General features: G+C 31.4%; 1 protein-coding gene across 38 annotated transcripts in view; it reads left to right on the forward strand.

Moving 5' to 3' along the window:
* Positions 1–21,691, forward strand: part of LOC145286304 (CUGBP Elav-like family member 1) — a 425,113-nt gene that overhangs the window by 173,229 nt on the left and 230,193 nt on the right. For 35 of the 38 annotated variants that reach the window (XM_080135208.1, XM_080135214.1, XM_080135207.1 and 32 more), the window contains exon 4: positions 18,717–18,737. In XM_080135208.1, coding sequence (XP_079991334.1) covers positions 18,717–18,737 — 21 coding nt within the window. Of the gene's footprint in view, positions 1–6,671; positions 6,687–18,716; positions 18,738–21,691 lie in introns of all 38 variants that reach the window. The other 3 variants (XM_080135175.1, XM_080135174.1, XM_080135179.1) reach the window with 1 other exon arrangement.

Raw genomic sequence — 21,691 nt, forward strand, 5'->3', positions numbered from 1 at the left:
GCTGTTCAAATGGATGCCTGTTATTCTAATTTATCATTCAATAAAACCCTGAAGAGATTAACGGTTTATGAGGGACTTTTATTTTGAATATTTACTAGTAGGGATACCCAGCCTTGCTCGGGGCTATAAAAAAAACAAAATAGAAAAGATTAAAAAGCGTGTGTAACATCTTTATATTAAAACTCCTGTTACCTCTCTCAATCCCCCCTTCCCTGTTTTTCCACATCTCTCCCACCTCTTTTTCACCTTTGTTCAGCCCATTCCTCTCTCTTAATTTAATGTATTCAAATTTTTTTTTGCTGTTTTTCCTGGCTTTGAATCATAACTCAATAAGTGTTTTTGATATGGAAATATCATTTTACCAGATCTATTTCTGCAAGATTCATTTTATAGTGAAAAGAGAAAAATAATAATGAACTGTTATTTCTTAATTGAAGAAAAAAGTTTATTTTCATAATATTGGGTGTAATTCGGCTTTCAAACATATTTCATACATATTTTAATTTAAAATTCAAATGCTTTGACACGGAAAACACTACACTGAATTTCAAATTGCATTGCCAAACACATTCTTCTGGCATTTCAAAAACAGCACCACCGATAACAGCACACAAACTCTTAATGTTTTTTCTTTAACTTAACATCATGGTGAGAAGAAAAAATTTCTGAAAAAGGAGCATAACTCTAAAATATATTAATTTTAAACAAGTAAATACTTGTTTATTTTATCTAATATTGCATTGTAATTCAGCTTCCAAACACATTTCATACGTATTTCAATGTAAAATTCAAATTCTAATCAACGCTTCCAACCTGGAAAGCAATACCCTGAAAACAAAACAAACAAACAAACTATCGAACCAAAAAAAATCAGTACCATTGTATACTCTTTTTAAATAACAATTTGCAATCCATTGTTGGTGGTGTTGTGAGATTTTTTTTTTTTTTTTTTTAAATAACTAGATGACATCTGTATGACCTAGTGGGTCAATGTTGATACATTGTACAATAGGGCAGGTCGATTTTGAAACCCGGGTGAGGCAATGGTGATGATAGTTGGGGTTTGACATAGAAAAGGCCTACACAAAATATTTTTCTCAAAATCGTTATCTTTGCTTGAGGAAATGACTTTAAAAGTTGAAAATTTGAAGCGATTAAGTTTTTCAGTGACTTGTTAAGAACATCCCGTCATCCAAACAATCTGTACTGTTAAGAAAATGGAATCATTATTTGCAATATGTTTTAAACTACATCTTTAAATAAAATGAGTGAGGATAATGAATTAATAAAATAAATATTAACTGTAGAGGCAAAATTATGTTTTTTAAATAATAGCGACCAAAGTTCGCTTTTTCATTTCAGGAACTTTTTTGAAGTGGAAACATTTTAGATTTCACCGTTGCAAACACGCTCCTTATTAATATTGAAAATTAACGTTTGCTTATCATTTAATTTAAAAACATTACGATTTAAGCTTAATTATTTTGAAAGGAAAAACGAAAAAGACTTGCTTAAAATATGTATTATTATATTTCAAGTGTCTGCAGTGAATTTAAACATATTTGTTTTATCTTTTTTAATTTGTTTTTCTATTAGGTTGGTGCAAAATTAATGGCAGTTTTTGACGTTCAAATGAACGTCAAAAACATTTTTGCACCAACCTAATATTTCACATCAAATTCTATTTGAAATTTTTATTAAAATATGGTAATACCCCAGTTTTATATATATAAAAAAATAGTCCATACAAGTTTATTCTACACATTCTTTACGAAACATAACCACGTAAATTTTCAAGTTTTTCTACTTAATAAAAAATACTTTGCAGAAAATTTGTATCAAATTTTAATTATTTTTATTTTTAAGGACTAATTGTTTTTAAGCAGTGTTTTTCTTCTAAAATTATAGTTTTAAAATCAGATAACCCACAAAGATTAATACGAGTAAATAAGAAAACTCCTTTAAAGGTTTGTATTGTGCTAAAATAACTTTATTTAGAAAGTCATTCTTAATATGGGAAGGAGGTTTTATTGTAACTATTCTGTACTTTTACCTAAAAATTTAATAAACAAAAATATCATAAAAATTAAATTTAACTTGAAAATACTATTAAAAAATAGTATAGTAACATAGATGCACAACACTGGTTTTTCAAACTCTAAACACTAAACACTCGTTTAAAATGGCATAGCTACAGCAAGAATAAATCTCTTTATGGATAAATTCATGTTATCGAAGGAGGAGCTAAAATCTGCTAAAGCTATCTAAACTAAACACTACTATGCCTCTGATTTGGTTTAGTCCTCTCTCTTCAGTACATCTAATTCAACTCTACAAAGTTTTTTCATTATTTCTTATAACTAGCACTTATTTTTTTACGTATGAAACTGGAAGATAGCCTAAAACAGTTTCCTTCAGTTATACTCCATTTATTTATTTTACTTTTCAGATTAGAATGTCAGTAAAAGCACAATGTTCAGTTTTAACCCGTGGTTCACAAAATTTGCTGGTTCACCTTGTCATTTGGATGAAACAGCACCCCAACTTCGCGACAAGTCATTCAGTTTAGTTATTTCCTTGAAAAGTTATCCCACTTAAAAAATAGTGAGATTTCTAAGTTAATTGCCAAGGAAATAATTAGTATTCGGCAAGCAGTTATCCACAAATACCCTTGTTAAGGTAACATTATATTGGACAGAAGGTCAATATATTTTGCTATAAGATGGCCAAACAGATTGACAGGAAATCTCTTGCAGCAATCAAAGTGAAAAGAATGAAGGAACAGCTACACAGACTGTTTGATATATCTTCTTGTAGCTGTAAACGTTCTGCTTTGAGATGTGATGACTTTGCAGTAAAGTGCAAGACAGGAAATTGTCTAACAAGGCACATAATCGGTACTTGTCCTAACAAGGAGGTAAAATTAATTCTATAGATTCACCTGCAATTATGTTCCTTTTTTTGTGGAAAATAAAATAATATATTGGTATTTATGTAATCTAGCTCTATTATTAAACATGCAATTTTTCCAATTTTCAGGTTCCACTAGAAGAACTGCCATTTACAGTAATTTTTAAATTAATTGATGGAACAACAAAAAGCCTAACAACATTTACTGGTCCTTTGGGGAAACTTTGTATCAATAATTATCAAGATTTGCCTTGAGTAGAATTCTAAAAAATTAGTGTCCCTCCTGATCATCGTTATCTGACAGCAGAAGAAACAAATAATTTAAGTGTGACGACCAGAGGCTACTTTTTGAGTATGCTGTTGGAATTTCTTGTGGAGAAGTTAACTTGGAAAATTGGAAGATGGCTAACATAAGCCACAAGATTAATGTGTTTATGGACTAGAGTTGTCTATCCTCAAACACTATGATAAATTAAACATTTTGGTCAAATTTATCATCCAAGTGTATGCAGTTAGTTGGTTTGAGATCAAAACTGACAATATTTTTTTTAACCAACAACAGTATATTTTAATGATTCAGAGAACAAAACAGTTAACTGAAATCCAAATTACTGTTTTAAGCTGTTTAAAATATAGTGCTTTTGCAGTACTTCCGGAAAATATAATATCGATGATAAACTCAGATGAATTGGATGTGAAAGAAGAGGGCATTCAAACGATTTTGTCCATTAGGTAAATAAATATTTATCCATTATATTTTATTAGTTTTCTTAATTTACTCAAACAATAGTTAGTTTTTTATTCATATTAAATCGCAAAAATATAAAAAAAATAAGTTTTTTCAAATAATTGGTGTTTTTTTTTGTGTTGTTTTTCCAAACATAGTGAACAACTCAAAAAAAAAAAAAAAAAAAATGACTATTACTGCTATCAATTTTGCAGCCACACACTGGTCAAATTTGATTGATTTTTCTTCAAAAGTTGTATATGGGCAGGAAGTAAGACATAGACACATTATTACAAAGTCATCGTGCCAGCAAATTAGACCTTTATTTTCCTCAAAAGGAAAGTATACATAACACTTTAGTTCTATTATAAGTTTATATTATTGCCTCTAATAAAAAATTAAAATACATGGTTCTGTAACTTGTATCAAGTTGTTATATTCTGTAATACATCTCCATATATCTTTTTGAATTGTGAAATTTAAAAGACTTAATTGCGAATTAGCTTTTTTTTACAATTGTTGTATAATCAATGCAATAAATATTGAGATATTTTGCTAGTTGTGGTTCATAATTAAAATTATAATTCATGTATTTATTTTTCTTTCAATGTATTTCATATACATATATCAATTTTAATTGAATATTTTATAAAAATAGTGAAATTTCGAAGTCAGTGTTGTGAAAAATACAATGAAAATGAAGGATTTTTCCGCATTTTTCTACACGATTTTTAAAATTAAATGCTCAACTTTCTGTTCAAGATGGGAATCTAATTTTTGGTATATGTTCTTGTCACATCAAATCCCAACTATCATCACCAGTGCCATGTTGATTTTCTGAAAAAAGTTGCAAATCGACCTGCCCTATTGTACAATAGTTTATACATTTAGTGACTTAAACCGATTGTGGCGGTGAACTAGATATTTTAAACATGTATTAATTTATTGATAAATTATGGAACATAGATTAAATTCTTGAAAATATCTTAAGTTTTACAGCGTTAACAATTTTACAACTACACTACAGAAACCCCCCACTTTTTGACATGTCCAGTTTTTACTAAATCCAAGAATTTTAGAATACGTTATGATATTATGATAATAGTTCTTTCTTTTTCATATGCCCCTCTTTTATTCCCCTTTCTTGTCCTCTTTTTTCTTTCTTTTGCTTCCATATCTTTCTTTTTTGCTTTCTTATTTTTCTTTTCTCTTTCTTCTCTACTCCTTTCATTTTTATTCCTTCCCACTCTATCATCTCTCTCCTCCACCTCTTTCTCTATACCCCCATCCAGTCTCTTTCTCTATCTCCCCTCCACCCAGTATCTTTCTCTATCCCCCTCCTCCACCCAGTTTCTTTCTCTATCCTCCACTGTCTCTTTCTCTATCCTCCACTGTCTCTTTCTCTATCCCCCACTGTCTCTTTCTCTATCCCCCACTGTCTCTTTCTCTATCCCCCACTGTCTCTTTCTCTATCCCCCACTGTCTCTTTCTCTATCCCCCACTGTCTCTTTCTCTATCCCCCACTGTCTCTTTCTCTATCCCCCACTGTCTCTTTCTCTATCCCCCACTGTCTCTTTCTCTATCCCCCACTGTCTCTTTCTCTATCCCCCACTGTCTCTTTCTCTACCCCCCCCCCCTGTCTCTTTCTCTACCCCCCCTGTCTCTTTCTCTACCCCCCCTGTCTCTTTCTCTACCCCCCACTGTCTCTTTCTCTACCCCCCCCCACTGTCTCTTTATCCCCCCCACCGTCTCTTTCTTTCTCCTCTTCTCTTCCTGCCTCACTCATCTCAGAACATTATTTTAAGTAATTATTTTGTGTACTAAAGTTAATTTTGAGTAATTCTTTTTTTATCAATATGTTTTGTTTTTTGTTTTTATTGTTTTTCTGTTTGACGTAAACTTGTGGCTGGTTTTGCAGATGTTCGTCTTTGGCACAGCTTGGCTGATAATCAACATGATATTGTGTTGTTTTTGCTCCTTTTTGTGCTGCTTGCAGCAAGCAATCTCTGCAAGACCACCCAAAAATTGATTGGTCAATAAAAGCACCAATTCTCAAAATAACTTTCTCTCTTCATCTTTACACTGTTTTTTTATTATTGTTGTTTTCTCTTTCCTAATTATCTTGTGTTTATTTATATCAGTATAAGAGAATGAAGAAGAGTGTTTATTGATGCTTTGACTCGTCAGAATCACTTGTCTGCTATTTGCTTGTCATCTTGTCACATTGCTTTAGTGTAAGTGGACCTCATGGGAACTCCAAAAGAATTCCTTCTCTGCTTCATTGATGGAAACTGTTCAATGAGTTACCAATGCAACACATTGGATAATTAAGGTGAATTGTCTGCAATGCATAAAGAATGGCAGAATGTGTTTTGAATATGTGCCATCTACATCTGTCTTATAATTGAGAATTATGAATGAAATAGAGTGTTAACTTTTTTCTTTGACAAACTTGATTATCAGCAGAGAATTATGAAAATATATTACACATTTTTATTCCATTTTATTTTGTGATACAACTTCAAGAAATAATGAAATTTTGCTGCTTTAGGACAAAATCGATAATTTAGATGGGCAAGAAAGCAAAGATAAAAAATTCTTGTTTGAACCTTTTTTTTCCCAAATAAGTTTGATTTTTAAACTACTTATAACATGCATACTAATTTTTTTACATCTGTTTCAATAACTTTAAAACTATCTTGATGAATTATGACTTAACCATTTAGATTCAGATTGTTTTCAATTTCATATTTTTTTCATTTTTCCATGAAAATTTTTCTGTTTTTGTGAGGAAATATTTATTACTGTAATATATGAAATATATACAACTAAACACCAGTCTAAAAATGAGTACGTATGTTTATGATTTTTTTTTTTAAATATCAATGTCTTTGTATATCGATTTTTTTTTCTCTTGCTAATTTAGATTGTTCTCTAAGCTGACTATTTCTTGAATCTTGTGCATGTACATTTTTATTGATCTTTTAGTTGCTATTTGGAAAATAACAAAAAACAAATTTTGGTATGTTTACAGATATCCTGTAATGAGGTGAGTTGAATCTTACAAATGAACTGTTGTGGTTTGGTGCTGTAGACATTGTTCAATGGACTAAGGTTTGAAAGGCTTAAGAATCATAAATAATAATGATAAAAAATAATTCTTGTAATTTCTATTTTTGGTTGAGTGTTGGTAACTTCCACGTAAAAATGAACATTAATTTTTTTTCTGCCTGTTGATTTCCTATTGGTTGTTCTTGAAATGAATGTGGTGCTTCCTTTGTGTTTTGGGTTCAAATTGAATTTACTCCCCACTACTTGTAATTATCCTTTTCTCCTTCTAACAATATTGATTTATTCCACCATATATTGTCTTGCGTCATTCTGTTGGATGTTTAGGAAAACAATAGCTTTACTTTTGTATTATGGCATTTAGACTGAAGACTCTGTTCAATAACCAATTGTCAATATGTATATACCCTAAAATACCAACATAACTTATAATATCGTAAAATTATATGTGCTGTTTATCCATTTGTACCAGTGGTTTCTGGGGCAATATGTACTTGGATACCACCTTTTCATCAATGGCTGAACTAATATCGAAATAAAGTTTTTTTTTATCACTTTTATATTATTATTAAAACAGGCTACTTGTATTTAAATCAATAATACGACTTATTTTGAAATACCAACGAACGATCCAAAGACAATCATTTGAATATGTAATTAGCATAGTGTTTTTTTTTTTGTTGTTTTTATAACAGTTTATAATAAATGCTTGGTGTTATGCATCTGTAATTTTGTATCATTTTATCTATATGCAATGATTTCGTCGATATTAACAGTAATTAAAATGGTTAAATGAATGACTTAATAAAAACTTTTTCTTTTAATATCGCTCTCAAGAATTCTTATGTGCAGACTAAAGTAAGAAAATGGAAAGGAGCTGGTGGCTGGCTAAATGTCTGAGTCCTTTCTATTATCCCGTTAATGTAAGAAGATTAAATGAAAAGATTTAGAACCATTTTCAAGGAATTTTGATTAGGCTGCATTGTTTTACACTTTCTGAGTGTTTAATGATTACATTATGAAGTGATGGTTTCCTTTATGAGTCAAACTCTGCGAGTTGGGTTTTTAAAATTTTTTTTGTGTTAACAGATTTCCATGTTGCAAATCAATTTTTATTCTAAAAATATTGTTCCAAGAAAAACTCTAGACCTGCTTTTTAAAGAAATACGGAATACAATATTTAAAAATTTTAAAATATCAATTCTACTTCTGAAGAGAAAATGAATCAAATATTGAAAATGAAGAATTGAATATAATTTCTAAACTAGAGGAGACGACATGATGGTGATGGCTGTTATGTTGATTTGATATTTTGTTGTGAAATCATCTATTTCCTTATTAGAATTTGACCTTGCATCTGACATAATTTGAGACTAACATTTTTTAAGTAATGACAAACTGAAGAAAATAGAAAACAATAATTAAAAATTGTTGCTGAAAAAGAAAAAATAACTTCTGCAACAAGAGTATAGCATAGTATATTATCCTGATCTTTTTGGCAAAGATTGAAGCATAGTATCTGTTCTGATATTGCACTTCATTTGTTCAGGCCTCAGTCAGTGAAAAAGGAATTCTCGTAAACTGAGGTAATATTTTGTTCCAATCTAGAGTACCTCATTTTGGGGGAGCTGAATTTTCCTCACATTAAAAAATGGACATAGTATCTCATTCATGTGGAACTAAGTAAATAAGAACTAAAAAGCACATATATACCCAAATGACAAGCCTTAATGACACAGAGTGAGCCACAAGTTTACTATGATTATTTCTGTCTAATAGAATTCCAGATTTTTACAAAATGAAAATGTATTCTGCAAACAGAAATGAGGATTTATGGAAATCAATCTGAAATTCTTTGGTGAGAACAATGAAAAAATAACATCAATTTATTTCTGATTTGTGTTTTTTACTTGAATTCCTGTTTATATGTCATAAGTTTTTACACATTTGTTTTACAGTCTTAATGAATTAATGAACGTATGTTTAATTCTATGAATCATTGAATAATAATAAAAAACGTTTAATGGTTTATTCAACATTGAGTTTTATTAAACAATTTGCATAGCTGACCTCATTAGTTACAATTTTTGGTTTTAGCATGCAATTGCTGTTCATGTGTTTCTTTTTTTTTTTTGCAGTGAATTTAAATCGGCCGAAAGGATGTTCATTTTCTTTTTTATTATATTCATAATTATTAAAGCTTTCTTCTCAAAGTAGTCATAGATATTTATGTTGTGTTAATATTGTCAATTAAAAACAACAAATTGACTATATTAACAAAATATACTTGCTAATGCATAGCAGTACTAGGAAAACTTTGAAATCATTCCAAAAAATCTTTTTTCATCACGTGTTGAAGTAGTTCTATTGATCTTGCATCAAGACTAGAATTTAAGACAACACTAATAGAATCAACTATTTTTCTCTCTGAGAATGATTAAGTTGTATTGATTTTAAACATTGATTGGTTTCTCATGGGAAGTGAATTGATCTTTCACTAAAATTTGGGCCTTTATCTCAAATTTCTATCATTGTTTTCAGAAATTTTGATTTTTCTTACATTTGGTTAGAGTTGATGGTAACATTTTATTTTCTTGTTGAAAAATGAAACACTTTTCTGATTTGAAAATTACATTTGCACATGGGTTCTCGTCAAACGATTGAAGTTAAGCAATGTTAAGCCTTGTCAGTATCAGATAGGTGGCTATTTAAAATACCAGTTATTGTATATGGGAGGAAGGCAACACTTCACGGCCAAAAATTAACATTAAAATTATCTCGTCTGAGCAAGATATACATATGACTGGGGGATCACTTGTGAATTTGATGTTTCATACTTTGGAGCAAGTTGATTGAACGCATCCAAGGTGTTATTCACATCAGGACATGAAGATATTCCTTACAATTGATATTTTAACATTTGATAACCCAGGAAGAATCGATCTGCCATAAAACAAATTTGTATAGATAAATGATTAACATCTCTTTTTTTATATTGAATAAAAAAAATGTTTGTTAAAATTATTCTCCACTTTTTGAAGAAATATGTTATAAAAAAACTTTTATTGACAAACTGAATGACGGAAAATAATTTATCCTGACTTGATTTAAACAGAATTAACTTTTTAAATTCTCAATTTTATTTAAATATGTCATTTAAAAGTATAAATTGTATTAGTATATTTTGCACTCAAATACATTCAGATTTGATAGACTAGATATTGTGCATTGAATAGATTTCCTAATGCACTGAAATAGCTTGGATCTAGCACTCGCCATTAAATTGGTCAAGGCTGTATGACATTACGAGCGGCGTGCAATAAGTAATGCCCCTGACCTACTTCCAGTTGTTTGATCTAGCTGAAATTTTGCATGTGCAATGATTTATATCTCTACGGATTATGTGGCAAATTACAGCTTTGAACTAACTGTGGTTTCTGTTTTACAGGTGTTTGAACTGAGTCAGGTGTGAAATGGAGCCTGTTGAATGTCGAGCAGTGATCCGGTTTTTGTATTTGAAATGATACACACCGCAGGAGACTTTTGATGAAATGAAAGAAACTTAGGGTGATAATGTCCCATCATATGACCTTGTAAAACGATGGTATTGTGAATTCAAACATGACCGGAAGTCTGTGGAAACAGCTCCCAGACCTGCCCCCCCCCCTTCCCCTCTGCCATTGATGAGTCATCTGTCCGTCAAGTTGAGGATGCCATTTTGGAAGAACGACGCATTACTATTCGCCAAATAGCACAAGATGTCAAGATTAGTAAAGGGTCTGTGGAAACTATCATTCATGACCATTTGCATATGCATAAGGTGTCTGCCAGATGGATTCCCAGGTTGCTCACACCATTCCAGAAGCGAGAACGCGTCTAGTGCTCGAGGATGAATTTGGAGATATGCCAAGAAGATGAGTCAAAGTTTTTCAAGATACTGATTACACAGGATGAAACCTGGATCCATCACTATGATCCAGAGACCAAAGCCCGGTCAATGCAGTGGAAGCACTTGGACTCACCACCTCCATAGTAGGCAAGGGTGCAGCCCTCCGCTGGCAAGGTCATGCTCACAGTCTTCTGAGACCAGGACGGAGTAGTGATGACAGATTTCCTGGCAAAGGGTACCACAATTACAGGAGCCTATTATGCTTCACTTTTGAAAAAATTAAGGGAAGCTATCAAAATCAAGCGGTGGGGCAAAATCAGCAAAGGTACCCTCCTCCTGCAGGACACTCCGGTCCACAACTCGCATGTTGGCAGATCAGAAACACGGGCGTGTGGTTATGAAATCCTCCCCCATCCTCCCTACTCTCCTGACCTTGCACCCTCTGACTTTCACCTCTTCCCAGCCATGAAGTTATTTTTGAAAGGAAAGCGTTTCCCAGATGATGCAGCCTTGATTTCTGAAGTCACGTTGTGGTTGGAGGACCAACCTGAGGTGTTCTACAAAAATGGTCTCCAGAGCTGCATTAAACGATGAGAGAAATGCATAACTCTGGGTGGTTCCTATGTAGAGAAAGACTAATAACTGTGCCAAGTTTCGTTGCTCTACTGCTATGGGAAGTGTGTCAGGGGCATTACTTATTGCACGCCCCTCGTAATATTTGATTCATTTAACTTTGTAAGTGTATGTCGACAGATGTAAATGGTTTCAGAGGTCACAAGGCAGAAATTCAAAATCGCATTGCATCATATTAAAAAAGGATTTCTGTCTTGCATATTAGAGTTGAATCATTATTTTTTTTAGTGCTGCAAACTTACAGAATTCTAATGATATTCTTTATTGCAGAACTATAGTAAATTTCTGCTCTTTTCATTTTAAGCTTTCATCGTAAGATATTAAATATGATAGAAGGATGACTGTCCATCACAAAAGTTATAATCGAGATATTTAGAAAATCAGTAAACTTGATACTAGTTAGTGTTATGATTTGAAAAATAATTTGCAGTTTTATCTTTGAAACTGTTTATTCTAATCAAAGAATATATATATTTTTAAAATAGCTGACAAGGATTCTGCCACAATATCTTTTCTTTCTATTTCAGACAAAAACTTCAAGCTATATTTCTAACTATTTTTCATATAGATTTAAAAACAATAATTAATGTAGAATATTTCCTCTTATTTTGTTAATCAAAATCTGTGATGCATAAACTTTCCATTTTGTATAAAAACAAAGAACAACAATATGTAATTTTTGTAATCCATAAACTGATGCCACATAGCATATATTTCCATTTTTTAATTTAAAAAAATTAATCTTTATACTAATGTTACCATTTACAGATGTCAAAAAACACTTGGAAATAATGAATGAGATTGGTAATTGGATGATGAACAATATTATGGGAAACGATATGTGGAAAGGGTTGAATTCTATTAAGAGGCCACCTTAAGTATTTATTGATATCAGACTTGATGATGGCCATTTTGTAGTTAGCAGAGAAGCAGCACTGTGGTATTGTTTTCCACTGATTAAAAGAGGAAAAAAATCCAGAATACTTGCAAAATATGCATCTGCATAAGGTATGACAGTGTATTTATCATCGATATGTGCTGGTTCATAGGCAAGGGAAAAATCATAACTGAATTTCCCTTCATCAATCTTTTCTGAGTGGACCAGCAATATTAAACTCACTACAATGATGAATGTTTGTAGGATCTTATTGTTTTTCACAGATTCCCTCATTCCGAGGGTGGTAGAGGCAAAAAAAAAAAAAAGAAAAAAAAAAGGCATATGAGCACACGCAACGCAAACATATACAGGCAACTGAGACACTTCGTTGGAAATGAATTCCATATTCATGGCAATCTTGAAGGTTGGGTTTTATTAGAATAATCTGTAATCTTGTTCAAATCTTCCATGTTTTTGTTATTTTCATGGGGAATACAGTCAGGAGAAGGAAGGCAATGAGTTTTTACACTGTGTCAATCTTAAAAAGTGTTATTTAAGAAAATCTTTAAAGCAATCGACATTGAAAGTGTCATAAACTGATTTAAATTGTCATATTCAAAATAAAATAAAAATATTTATGTATTTTAGTTTTTATATAATTGTGCATATATTCAGCACTATTGCATTTGTGCAATAGTTTCTGTGTAACTATATACTAGCATACACATATCAAACATTGAACAAGAATGAATGACAACCACTGGATATTCCTTCTACCCCTGAATGCCTGTTAGCAATTTTTAGTGTTTTAAATTTCAAGTTTCAAAGTGAAGTAGGAGGTTGTTTTTGATGTTTGTAGTTGTTCGTTGGGAATGCAGACCCCATGATATAACTAATGCAAAATTAATACCACCAACTTATTCAGTGAGATAGTGTTATATATATATATATATATATATATATATATATATATTCTCACAGCATGTTCTTGATTAATGACAAGTTCGATTTGTTGTAATTAAAAAATGAGACTAAAGAGATATGATTGTTTAAAGTTGAGCAAAATACTAAACCAATAACTGTCAACAATTTGTAGTTGTGCTGCATTTAGAAACTTTGAAAGTAATAGATACATGTTTTGTTGTAATATCATTATGGTACATGACAACCGTTTGCTTATAAAGTATGTTCCGAACATTAATAAGAGTCATTTCAAACAGGGATAACAGCACATAGTTCTATTACATATCAATACTCATAACATCTCACTCTTGGCACTTACTCTTTTCTGTATGAGAGCCAAATACATCTTAAGATGGAGTACTGCTATGTTTTGGGAGGTACTGTCCAAAGAAGCCTTCCCTGCCTTGACACAGTACAAAATCGACTTCAAAATCCAGTGAGTGAAGCCCTTCTGTCCTCCCTCTTTTTCACAGAAGTGATGTTGATACCCTTTCTCTACTCTATCATTATTTTCATGGCACGTTTTTGATTGAATTTCAATCTATGCCCTCCACTCACTGTAAAACAAAATATTTGCAACAAACACTCCTCCGGCTACAACTACTGTTAATAATTTCTTTCTCTACCTAAACTAAGCAAAACTTCCATTAGCAAAATTTACTTGCTAGAGCTGCCTATTTGTGGAACAGAACACGTTTTCCAGTTGAAGACAGTACGGTCGTTTATAAGTCCAATGTAAACAAATTTTTGTTGAAATGTTCTCTTAAATCAAATTCTGCCCATAATAAAAAAGGATGATGTCAATACTCAAACAAGAGTTGCAACCATCATATTATCCATATTTGTTGGTGAACATAAGCATATTTATGGATATTAAATATATATCAAATTGTATACAATATGAAACGTGTGTGTGTATATATATATATAAAATTCACCTTGCTTTAACATTTCATATATAAAGATTATCTTCCTATTGCTGTCTACAAGTACTTTTAATGTTTTGGAATTATTGCTTAATCAGATCATCTTCACAGTGAGTATATGTGTGACTATTTTTTTTACTGATATGCTTACTTATACAAGAGTATACATAGACATAATTTCTAAATATAAGCCCATATCTTTAAATTATTCACCTAATGTATACAATATAGAGTGCAAGAAGCTGAATAAGGCAAGTTTTGATTTAATCAATCTTGAAATGTTTGATAGTTTTGCTCTTTCAACCCTGAAATCACTTTATGAAATAAGTTGTGTTGAAGCCATGGCTATCACTCTGGCTTCTTTGTCCCTATAGAGTGTGACCTCTTTTCAAGAAGCTTAAGATGTTAAGTACAAAGTACTTAAATCTGCCATAAAACTGGTGTCTACTAGATGAGAACTAAAGGAATTTAAAGTTATTATATTATAGCTTCTGCTTCAGTTTGTTTTAAGAGTTTGCAACTTTTGAGTAAAGTGTGCTTTTGCGGCTTGAACAAGCCATCTACATTGAACTGTGATGTGTATAGTTTTAACATTGCCTTTCATCTTCTTGTAGGACATTAGATCTGAAGTCATAAGAGATTTACATTTCTCTTTAGGCTGGCTTGCTACAGTTACGTTGATTACTTCATGAAGTTATTGTCTCCTCTCTCATGAAAAACAAAAGGAGATTTGATACCTGAAAATCTCTTTTGTAATAATAAAACTAATCCATTTTTCAAGTCTTAGTTTTTGTTCAATAATAATTAATAAAAAATACTAATCTTTGCAAAAATGAAATATCTAAAACAAGTTATAAGTATAAATGGGCAATTAGTCAGCATTTAATTCTTGCAGAAGTTTTTAAGGTTTATAGTGAACTAGCATGGGTGTCTGGCGTTGTCCAGGTTTTTGGAGGTGTGTGTTGAGCAAAAAAAAAAAAAAGAAAAAAAAGAAAGTGGTAGTAGGAAGGCAGGCTCGAACCCGTACCGCGAAGGAGGCAAAGAATGGGGGGGGGGGCGTCTTTGCTGTTACGACCACCGCCAAACCGGAAATGATGTAGGTTTCAATTAAAGCTAGACAATCGAAAAAAAGGGAAAACTGTCGAAAATATCAGTAAAAAAAAAGTGACACCTCCCTGTAGAAAAGTGCCCAGTTGAGGGTGAAGAAATTCATGTTTTTAGCCAATTTTTCGGTATTTGTCATCTGAAGGGTCAAGCTTCAAAATAATACTGATCTTGTGAAAATCCAACGCCTCTGTTGAAAATTTTAGGCAGACATGCAAACATACATACATTTATATATTGATAGCTCAAATTTTTAACCCAAACTGATTAAAAAACTTGCCCTATCTCTGAATACCCTTTATATAAAATTTCAAATGTTTAGACCAGAAATTGTCTGAGTAATTTGGTAGAGACTGCATAGGTCAAATATCTTTTAGCTTTGACCCCTATTATGACCCCTTAACATTTATTGTTTTGGGCTCAAATCAAGTTAAGTTAGATCCATGTCCAAGGAACCTATATCTAAAATTTCAATTGTTTATACCCAAAATTGTCGGAGTTTGATAGTTCTCAAAGGTCAAATCATTAAACTTTGACCCCTTACCAGACAAATTTCTGGTTGAAAACGGATTACAAAGATTTTCCCAAATCTCGATACCCTGTATATCAAATTTCGAGTCTGTAGACTGAAAATTGGCAGGGTTATTGTGTAGACAGACAGACATACTTTCACTTTTATAGATATGTAGATTATTTAAAAACTAACTGTAGTTAATAAAAAAAAAATAGTAGACACTCCTCCCCTCTGCAAAGTTTGAATTACTAGTTAGCTATTGTTGTTGGAGTTAAATACTTTGTTTCAATCAACTTGCCATCTTATACTTCACAAGACGAAAAGGATTTGAATTTTTTTTTTCATTGTAAAATTGAGAGCTGTTCAAACAGTGTGTCTATTATATAAAGGACAGTTTTGTGTACGTTCACCCAACAGTAATAAACTACATGAAACACATCCACAAAGCTGATATATGTATTTTATAATATTGCCTTGAAGAAAATATGGACACTGTTTTGTAATATTCATTCTCTTAAGAGTCACCAGGAACAAAATTAGTAAGGAAAAGGGTTTTCTTTTTCTTTGACCTTTGGTATGAAACTCAAACTAAAATACCTATTATTAGACCTCAGATTAGGATCAGAGTGTAGTATCTGTTTTATCTTCACTTGGAGGAGGGGAAATCTTTCTTGATTGTAGGAGAAGATAGACAAGTTTTAAAAGAAAGATGTTTTTGATGTTTATGCACCCGGATAATCATGCTAGTGAAACATATGTACAGTATTTGAAAAGACTGTTTTATTTAGGACTAGTCTGGGTGCCCGGCATTGCCCGAGTGTTTGGAGGTGTTAGGGTTGAGCAAAAAAAAAAATAAAGTAGTAGTAGGCAATCAGGCTCAAACTCGTATCGCGAAGGAGGAAAAAAATATTAAAAGAACAAAAAAAAAAAAAACGTGATGTCATTGCCATTGTGTCCATCGCCAAACCGGAAGTAACGAAGGTTTAAATTAAGGCTGGTCAATCGAAAAGAGGGAATGATTTTCGGCAAAAAAAGCTACCCCCTCCTTATAGAAAAGTGCTCAGGTGAGGGTGAAGGAATTAATGTTTTGAGCCAATTTTTTGATATTTGTCATCCAAAGTATTGAGCTCGTGAAAATCTGTTGCCTCTGTCAAAAGTTTTAGGCAGACATACAAACATACATACATACATTTAAATAGACAAGTGAGATTTATATTATAGATTTAAATAAAAATGAACAGTTATGATGATAATATAGAGATGATAAATAAATTTAAAAAAATCTTCTGCATTTATTCATTTTAATATGAACAAAGAAACAAAAAAATGGTTTATGAATTTGTCAACCAAAATTTGTTGACCATTAATATTAATATTCATCCTTTCAAATCTAAATTATTTTTTATCGCATCACTTTTTTCATATAACGGTATTTTCTGTCGACTTGATCAACATTTAACTCCAAACAGTGCAAATTCACCAGATTTTATGAGCATTTGAGCATTCTTTGAACATTTACAAACATTAGAAGAGCTTTCTAAAGATCTACCAGTTGATCATATTGTGAGATATTAACATATGGTGGCAGATGGTCTAATCTGCCATTTTGAATTTTGCGAAGTTCAGTAAATCCCTTGTTTCCATGATATATGCCCACTTCTTGACCATCATTTTAAGTTGCTTTCTTCAAACTTGTTGGAAATATCATTTAATCAATTATACATTTTGAAAAGCTTTTCTTTTATATTGGAAAGAAAATCTGTAACATAAATTTTTTTTTTCAGTTGAATAAGTATTTTATAAAAAGTGGAGAGGTAGTGCTTTTGTTTATCCAGAAAAATCTATAGCATAAATCCGGTAATAATGGCGAACATATATTGAAGATTTGAATGTTTTCTGTTAATTCATACAAATAAGCAACTATATAAAAGAACTACATTTGATGCAAAAAAGTTAATGTATCTTGGGATTGAACCCTAACCCTAACCTTCGCTCTCCACCCATTTGCCATGAAAGACATGTGTTGTTGGGCAGTGATTTCAAAGTAATGTCTGTTGCATTTACTTAAACACTTAGTTCAAATGCTTCAAGGAAAACTGATGGAAAAAGAAATGTCACAGTTCTTTTCTATATCTCTTCTGCTTTTATTGATTGTTTTTCTATTGCCAATAATAAACTTGGGAATTTTTAATGTAAATTTCATTAATGTTAATGCATTTTTAATTCACTCTCACATTTAAACTTTTTCATTTCTCCATTTTTAAATGTTATGCATTTAAATTTCATATAAGACCCCCCCCCTCCCAACCCAAAATTCTGGTACATATTCACTTTCAATTTCCTATCATTATCTGCATCATCTCCTCTAATCAATAGCAACTGTTTTGTTTATTATCAGATTTTACTCTTTTCATCTATTCTTTCTGTATTTCTATTCATTTCTGCATTGAGTTTGCTACCATTTAATTCATGCTCAGTCAGTTCGTTTGACACAAGATCAGTTTAATGTAGCATACCGTCTGTTGTAACATTTTTAAATATTCCAAAATATAATTATAAATCCATAAAGAATCCGTCCCTTAAACTGATTCACGTAACAACAATTACTGGCCCTTTAATAGTAAATCTTGCTTATTCACCATGATTTATAAACTCACCTTAATCGGGTTGACATGCCATAAAACTAATCCACTTCCAAGGTGAACTTCTCATATGTTTGCTCTCCTTTTGATGCAATTAATGCAGACGCAATACGCGTTTTATTTCACTGAATCCCTTTCCATAAATTGCAACAGTCTTGTTTTTCTATTTTCTATCTGCAGCATTTTCTTTTTGGTGTCTAAAAAAAAAAACAAAAAAAAACCTTAGACTGTTGTCTGAAATGATTTAAAGTTTTTTTTATTTTTTTAAATGGATGTGTACCAGAAATGAAGCCATTTTTTTTTTTTTTTTTTTTCAGAATTGTTTTAAAAATAACTTTTTAGGGCTGATATTTTTTTCATACATCCTATCTTATTTATTGAATATTATTTATGTTGTATTTGAAAACTGACAGTAACTGATTTGTATTAAAAACCTTTTGTTTCTCTTTTGTTTAATTGTAGTTCTTCATATATGGAATCTGAGTAAGTGACTGTCTCTTTCTCTTAATATTGTATATTTTTTTTAATATATTTACCTTGCTCGTTTCAATTTACTAATTGGATGGTTGGCATTCAAAAATAATGCAGGTGTCTTCTCATTGGATTAGCTGCTTTGCTTGCTCTCTCAACTTTGCTCTCCTATCCTATTTCTGTCTTTTGTTTCAGTAGCATGTGCCGAAGTAGGACAGCACTCTTTCCTCCTGTCTGACCTCATAAACAACTGAGAGGCATTTCTACTTGCGCCAAAACTATTGCATGATTGCTATATATGTTGATTCGTGTCAAGCTGTATTCATATTGTCTTTTAGATTGATATGCACCCAATTCCCCCCCCCCTCTTGCTATAGATCTGTGAAAGTATGAAACATTGTTTTTAATCACAGTTCTTGTTGATGTCAAACAGAATAAGACCTCTTATAAAACAGATTAGAATATAAGCGATTCCTTACAAGGATACATTCCTACCCATGCTGCTTTTTTTGCTTTTGCTTTTTCTGTCTTATTTGTTAAAGAATAAATTCATAGTCTTTTGTTTTTGAATTGCTTCTACTATCAAAATTGTCATGGTTGAAACAAGTGTTTTGTGCTGTGATATGCAATGTTCATGTCAGAAAGAAATTGCTATTATTTAACAAGGCTTCCCTCGTGTTTTAAAGGTAAATCAGTATTTTTCCTTGGAGTTTGGCTTGGTTTATTCACTATTCCAACAAGTTATATGAAACCTGTATAGTCTAGTAACCAAACATTGCTAGACTTTTGTTATGAAGATTGTATGAAGCCTAAAATAGATCCTTATTTCACAGAAACGTTTTTAAACTTATGATTTAAGTAATGGTAACATTCACTTCTCAATAACACAATCCATATTTTTTTCATTGCTTTCAAAGTATATTGTTCCAACTACTTTGCACATATTAAATTATATAACCTGCCCTCACATAGACATTTCAGCTGCTTTTTATTCTATTATGGACAACTTATTTTTTTAGTGACACATTTTATATAAAAAACAAATTTTTTTTAAGCTGATGGTTTACATTTTTTTTCTGTAAAATTCAAGTGAAAAGATTTTCTTGTTTTCATGTGCGATTTGAATCGACAAGTTTATTTGCTGGTTTTATCATGCAGGGATCCTATTTAGTTGATGGCTACTATCATGTCAGTATCACATTTTATAGTTGAGATTAAATGTCTAGCATCACATTGGTTTTACTCTATTTCGGATTTATTCATTTATTTTAAAACTTAAAAATATCAATAAATTTCTTCTGCTATTAAGTTGGCTGATAATGTGATATCTTTTCGTTATGCAAGCCGACTGCGTCATTCTGAAATAGAAAAGCTGCCTTGAGTATTGTATTTGCTGTTATAGTAAAAGATGATAGGGCTTTATTCTTTTGTTGATTTCAACTTAAAGCTTGCCCTTTGGTTTGACAAAAAAGTTGATTCAAAATTTAACACTGTATTAAGTCATGTGGAGAGAGGGAATTTGGGACAATTACAAAAATATTCTGATGGTTCCATCACTATTCTTGCAATGGAGAATGCCTCAAATCTCAAATGACAAACCCCAAAAAAAACATGGCTCACTTTTTTTTTTTTTTTAACTTGCAAGGATGATCTACTGGTGCTGTAGAGGTAAAATTGTGACAGTAGTTGCAGTTTCAGCCTGTCGATTTTAAATGATAATTTTTAAAGGAATGTTTCTTTAATTTTAAAAAAAAATTGTCTTGCGGAATTTTATAAATCAGTGGATTTGAATGGAATATTCATTTTGAAAATGAAAGAAAGGGAAATAATCTTTCTGCCTCTCAAATAGGCCAAGTGTCTTTTTAAAAAAATAAAAAAACAAAACCTATTGACCTCTACTCCTGCTACCTAATAATTCTAATTATGGTGCAGAATTGGAATCCATAGTAGTGCCCCAGCACAACTACCACCCAAACTCACCAATTTTCCTTGTCACCTGATTCATGCTGCAACACATTTTTTTCCCTGTCTTTTATGGATTTCTTTGAAATGTTCCTATTGCCCCTCCCAATCACCAATGTGAAAAAAAAAATCCATCTACTGTTTCAATTTTTTCTTAATTTTTTTTCTTTTTATCATTTTTTTTTTTTTTTTTTAAATCTCTCTTCAGTTCTTTCTTTTTCTTTTCATGTTAACAAATACACGGAACTGTTCCCTTATCTTGGATGATTAAAACCACTTCTATTTAGCACCAGGAACTAGACATCGGAATTGGAACATATTATAACTAGCATGCCACCTGGCATTGCCTGATAGTAAAATACACTAAAATATATTTTAATTTATGCAAATTACATATCATTGAGCCACTTCTCTATTAATTATTATATTGTACTAATATATATAGTTGTGATTTTAAAAGTTAAAAAAAATGTGATTATGATCATTAACAATCAAAACCTACAGCTCTCCAGCATTATTTGTTACTATGTGAGCAAGTCCGTGTGAATATCAAAACATTATAAATAACATTAAGCATATGAATGCATATAAATGTATATTTGTGCATACACAGAGCTTGCACTTTGTATCTCACTACATCTGCCAAGTTCCATTTTGTTGCAGTTTTTTTAACTAAAAATCAAATTTTGTTTCACAGGTGTGAATATCTCACATATTAAGTTTATGTAAATCAAAATTTGGCAAAGTAGTTTGGTAGACTTTCTGAGACAGAGATTGACTCCAAATGGAGCTCAAATGTTATGTACTTATGCACAATGTAGAAAATATGCACAAATACAACTGTGCATAATAGTGAAATTAAACTAATCATTAAATAAGAAAAAAAAAGAAAAAAGAAAACGAACAGTGAATTGATAAAAGTTCTTTTTAAAAGGAATATTAGAATTAGTACAAACATATATGTATGTAAAGCCCCCCCCCCCCCCCCCCCCCGCTTCAAGAAG

The sequence above is a fragment of the Euprymna scolopes genome, chromosome 10 (genome assembly GCF_053919585.1).
Source record: "Euprymna scolopes isolate OS-2025 chromosome 10, ASM5391958v1, whole genome shotgun sequence".
Classification (NCBI taxonomy): domain Eukaryota; kingdom Metazoa; phylum Mollusca; class Cephalopoda; order Sepiida; family Sepiolidae; genus Euprymna; species Euprymna scolopes.